Source organism: Sinocyclocheilus grahami, unplaced genomic scaffold, assembly GCF_001515645.1.
Source record: "Sinocyclocheilus grahami isolate Dianchi unplaced genomic scaffold, SAMN03320097.WGS_v1.1 scaffold11866.1, whole genome shotgun sequence".
NCBI lineage: Eukaryota > Metazoa > Chordata > Actinopteri > Cypriniformes > Cyprinidae > Sinocyclocheilus > Sinocyclocheilus grahami.
In genome coordinates, this window is record NW_015514091.1 from 2,870 (window position 1) to 4,172 (window position 1,303).

At 40.4% G+C, this 1,303-nt stretch overlaps 1 protein-coding gene across 1 annotated transcript in view; it reads left to right on the plus strand.

Moving 5' to 3' along the window:
- The window catches only part of LOC107578766 (protein FAM57B-like), a gene marked incomplete at its 3' end in the record, with an annotated part of 4,193 nt that overhangs the window by 1,571 nt on the left and 1,319 nt on the right, over positions 1–1,303 (plus strand). The window contains exons 2-3 of the mRNA XM_016264686.1: positions 549–748; positions 951–1,034. Coding sequence (XP_016120172.1) covers positions 549–748; positions 951–1,034 — 284 coding nt within the window. The remainder of the gene's footprint in view (positions 1–548; positions 749–950; positions 1,035–1,303) is intronic.

Genomic DNA, 1,303 nt, shown 5'->3' on the forward strand with positions numbered 1-1,303 from the left:
TATATATAATTTCCATTTTACTGGGAATATTCAACATATTTGTGTTCTTGTTACTATGTGTCAAATTCATAAAATAGTTTGAAGAGTGCAAGTCTGCACTCTCACATGCCAATTATCCCAGGTAATGAATTTTAGTATGTATGTAATGCATTTATTTAGTGTATTGTTCATGCATAATGCATTGTGCATACTTTGTGTTCAGTAACGGTCATCATTAAACATTTACAGTAGGTGGTTTTGTATTAATAAAGGGCATGTGTGATTCAGGGCAACAACAAAAAAAGCAGGATATTATTGACTCTGATTCTGGCTGTGACATGTGACTCGGTTTGCATGTGTTAGACTTATGTTGCTTGTGACTGGCCACATGTGGTACCATATGGGGCGTACATAATAACTTGGTTTATGCAACACAATTCAGACTCAGGAGAATCCATTTTCCCTTCCTTGTTTGAGATAAGAGCTGTTCTTTATAATCGCTCTTCCAATTTGATCAGCTACTTGCTTGCCATTCGTTTGTTTATTCATAACCCTGTGTTCGGTTGCAGAAGCGGGAGCCGGACAGGAGGACTGTGGGGGGCTTTTTTGACCGCGGTAATCTCGGAGTTCACCTACGAGGGACCATGTTGTCCATCTTAGCGGCGGGGTCTGTGTTTTTCCCGGGCCTTTTCCTCTTGTCCAAGCAGTGTCTCAAATCCATCCCGGGACTGCGGTGGAATGAGGGCGATGCCGTCATTGTTTCAGCCAGGTAAAAAACACTTGCACGGGCTTAAACATGGCTTCGGTTTGGCCATGAGTAGATAGTAACATTTCAGTTTGTTGCGACCAAACAGTCTTTGGATAGATCAAAAGATCAATGTGGTCTGAGACTTTTGGACTTCACTATATATCACACCATGAAAACATTCAAACGCATTGGCAGCACTTACGTGTATTGTTATATTTTTAAGGTTGGTGTCATCCATCCAAGCTATTATGGCTTCTACGGCTGGTTACATCATCTCCACCTCCTGTCAGGACATCATTGAGGACCAGTAGGTGCAACCATCATCACTTTTTTGGCGTACAATCAATTTGCATCAAATCTTAATCAAAACAGATGTAGTTTTGGTGCGCTTTGTTCCTAATCACAATGTGAACCTATTGATTTGTTGATGTATTTGTTTGTCAGTCAGTTCGTTTTAAATGCATAAAGGCTATAAAAATAGAGTTATGAAGGTGTATTTGTGCAGTCAGATATGAATTCCATGCTTTAGTGTGCTGAACCTATGAACATGGTCTGGCTGTTGGGCTTCAGTAATAA